The 3,512-nt window shown below is 37.8% G+C and overlaps 1 protein-coding gene across 1 annotated transcript in view; it reads left to right on the top strand.

Moving 5' to 3' along the window:
* The window catches only part of Enpp3 (ectonucleotide pyrophosphatase/phosphodiesterase 3), a 127,020-nt gene that overhangs the window by 35,692 nt on the left and 87,816 nt on the right, over positions 1–3,512 (top strand). The window contains exons 12-14 of the mRNA XM_031380608.1: positions 1,644–1,752; positions 2,714–2,842; positions 3,194–3,225. Coding sequence (XP_031236468.1) covers positions 1,644–1,752; positions 2,714–2,842; positions 3,194–3,225 — 270 coding nt within the window. The remainder of the gene's footprint in view (positions 1–1,643; positions 1,753–2,713; positions 2,843–3,193; positions 3,226–3,512) is intronic.

Genomic DNA, 3,512 nt, shown 5'->3' with positions numbered 1-3,512 from the left:
CCCTCCATTTCCTCCTTCACACAGAGTCATATCAGGTTGGCTGGCCTTCTTCATACCTCAGTAAGAGTACTCATTATCCAGTAAGGAATCACTGTATACATCTTCAGTAGAATAAAAAATTAGGAGGGGAGCAAATCTGAAAAGAACATTAGACACAGACTGGCTTCAATGGTGATAATGCTGGGAGTCTGGGAGAGCACCACTGTAGAGGAACACATGGAGGTAGGTTTCATCTGAGAGAATGGTGGGCCTTTGGGAAAGTATCACTGTGTAGAGCTTCCAGGCAGCTGGATCCTCTGCAGCTTTCAGTTCAGTTTTATAGGGAAGAAACTGTCGATCTGAAGCACAATTGCCCACAGCCATAAATATTCTATCCTTTTTCATAGTATCGTTCCCAACGCTGCTTACTTTCTCCTTCTGTGGAGTATAAACTCCTAAAAGATGCCAAGGTTGGTTAGCAGTGTGGTGAGTTAGGGCTTATGGTTCTCACCACGGGAAGTCCAGTGGTGGCAAGGTATCAGGTGCTAGGGTAGAGAAGAGCAGAACTGGTTCTTGGTGTGCTTGGGAGGGTAGGATAGGATGGGAAAGGGGAATGGGACACTAGGATCTGGGACAGGGATGGACAGGCGAGATTGTAAACACTCTGAGACTAAGAGTCCAGTGAGAGTCTTGGAGTTAGTGATAGATCAGTATAAGAAAGATCATGGGTTGGGTTCCATTCTTTGTCTCTGAGTAACTGTGGCCCATGAGCTTGCTAAGCCTTTACAAGAGGACATCCCAGACGCATGCACGAGCCACACCCAAGACTGTGTTCTCAGAAGATTTCATAGGATAATATACTGATGTCTTTAGGTCTATCTGATTTGTAAAATTCTGTCTCTAAAAAAGAAAACAAAGATAAGAAATAGTTGCTGTGGGGATGGGGAGATGGCTCCGTGGGTAAGAGCACTGACTGCTCTTCTGAAGGTCCTGAATTCAAATCCCAGCAACCACATGGTAGCTCACAACCATCTGTAATGAGATCTGACACCGCCTTGTGTGTGTCTGAAGTTAGCTACAGTGTACTTATATATACTAAATAAATAAATCTTTTAAAAAAATTCTCTCTTTAAAAAAAACAAAAACAAACAAACAAAAAAACCAAATAGTTGCTGTAATAGTAAGAGAGATGACGCATTTCTCTAATTCATTACTGAGATATTCACCATGTCACTAACAACACTGAAAAAGTACACCTGAAATTCCATTAAACTTTAAGTCACTTCAATGTATAATATTGATAAAGTAAAGAAAAATCGTGAAACACAGAGATTATAAACAGCTAAGTGAAAATGAACCTCAAGTCCCTAGTCAGAGATAAGTATTGTTTATATAACTTGATGCGCCTTGGTTAGCTTCCTGCCCGTTTGCTTTTACTCAGAAAGGGTGAGATACTTACACACAAACCAGGGCTGTGTAATATGAATGGCTGAATTTGCAATTTGGTTTTCTTTGTTAAGATGCTGTTTGAACATTTTCCTACGCTTTTGTTCTCTGTAAAAATGTTTGATTTTTTTTTTTTTTTTGCTTGATTGGGTAATTATTTTAATGAGCTGAAACAACTTAAAATGACAGATTTTAACTCTCAGTTCTTTCTCTCTTAGGTAATTAAAGCCTTGCAGTTAGTTGACAATGCCTTTGGAATGCTGATGGAGGGTCTGAAACAGAGGAATTTACACAACTGTGTCAATATAATCGTTCTGGCTGATCATGGTATGGTGGGTTTTTAAAATTATATTTTAATCATTGACTATATTTTTCCCTCCAAAGATAATGCAAAAATGACAGTGCTATTTTTATTTCTAAATTTCTAGATATAGGTGCTACTGAAGATGCAAAGAATGGATTTTGTGTTAAATCATGGGGGGGGGGGAGTCTAAAGTTTCTACTTTAATTATTTAAAAGTCCTGAATATCTGTCCATATGCTTTGTTTTCTGTGAAATACAGTTAATAGTAGCTAACAAAAATGTGGTCCACTTGTTTCTTGTCTTCAAAGTGCTTCAGGCTACTTTTTAGCCGGAGCTTCTGTGCAGCAGTTGGCTGTACTTTAATGACTGCTGCGCTTCCCTGCATGGGCCAGCCTTACCGAGCTCTTCTGTAGAAGCCCCATAGCCTCTTGTTTCCCAGCTGGAGCTGGACTCTTTGTACAGTAAGGCAGATCCCCTTCCTGCAGGCTGTACATTCATTCACACACAGAAACCTGCTTCTTGCCCCATCGACTCCCACTGTCTTGTGCACTTAAAGTCTCTAAAATGATTTCCTATATCTTTGCCAGCAGTTTGGAACCACAGGAAGAACTTCTCACGCACATTTTATTAAAAGGAGGTATTAAAAAAAAGACTTAATTCACCAGTTCTAGAGAACATGGTGCTCATATGAACTCCAAGTGAAAATACTTTCGGATCCTTTAATTCATGGGGAGTAAACGGATGATCATTTGTATTCCCTGCTGAGTCTTACTCCATGAACCTGGCTCTTCTCATCCACTACCTCCATTTTCAATTCCAATTTCATTTAAAGAATAATAATAGTGAATTAAATTGTATGGATTTTCAGTATGCCTGTGTTTGAGATTTGTAACATAAAATATCTCCTAATTGACAATACCAGACGTAGACAACTGTTATCCTTTATACACATCCAACGAGGTTTTTATTTTATTTTATAATTCAGGAATGGACCAGACCTCCTGTGATAGAGTGGAATACATGACAGACTATTTTCCTAAAATAAACTTCTATATGTATCAAGGACCTGCCCCTCGAATCAGGACTCGTAATATACCTCAGGACTTCTTTACGTGTAAGTATGAAGGGGAAAGGAAGAGATATTGAGAAAGTGGCCATGGCTACCACACTCTGAGAGTGTGTTGACACTAATAGCCTCCTTTTGGCTTCTTGGAGAAACCACACAGAAGCACTTAAGAAATCCAGAGTTTGGGGATACATGCTGCTCTCTCAAACTGCTGGACCAAAACTATATTGTATTTCAGGCTTTAATTCTAAAGTAATTCTCTGATTTAAATGATTTTTATTCAATTCTTCAAGATGATGGTTATTGGTAAATAAATGTGTGTGCCAAAAATTGCTATAGCTATGCATATTTTTTTGTAGGTTTATGTGTAATGTGATTTATCTTTTTGTTTTGAAACAGTTAATTCTGAAGAGATTGTCAGAAACCTCAGTGTAAGTCCATTTTAGAACATTTTACGACATATTTCTATGTTTAAGATCTATTAATATGTTAATATTGTATTTCAAGTACAGTGGCAGATATATTCCTATTGCTTAGAGTTTATGAGTTTATTATTGCTAGGAATAACACTAAATTGTTGTAAGTATGTATAGCAAGCAGTCAGAAAAAAAACTGGAAAATGGAGCAAACTGTCAGGATAAAGAAACATAGAATACACAGTGGTTAATGTCACCTGGAACCTATTGTAAACTTTTTTTTTTTTTTTTTTTTTTTTTTT

This window comes from Mastomys coucha, unplaced genomic scaffold, assembly GCF_008632895.1.
Source record: "Mastomys coucha isolate ucsf_1 unplaced genomic scaffold, UCSF_Mcou_1 pScaffold2, whole genome shotgun sequence".
NCBI classification, from domain to species: Eukaryota; Metazoa; Chordata; class Mammalia; order Rodentia; family Muridae; genus Mastomys; species Mastomys coucha.
Note: the sequence above shows the minus strand (reverse complement) of the source record. Positions and strands in the feature narration are given on the sequence as shown.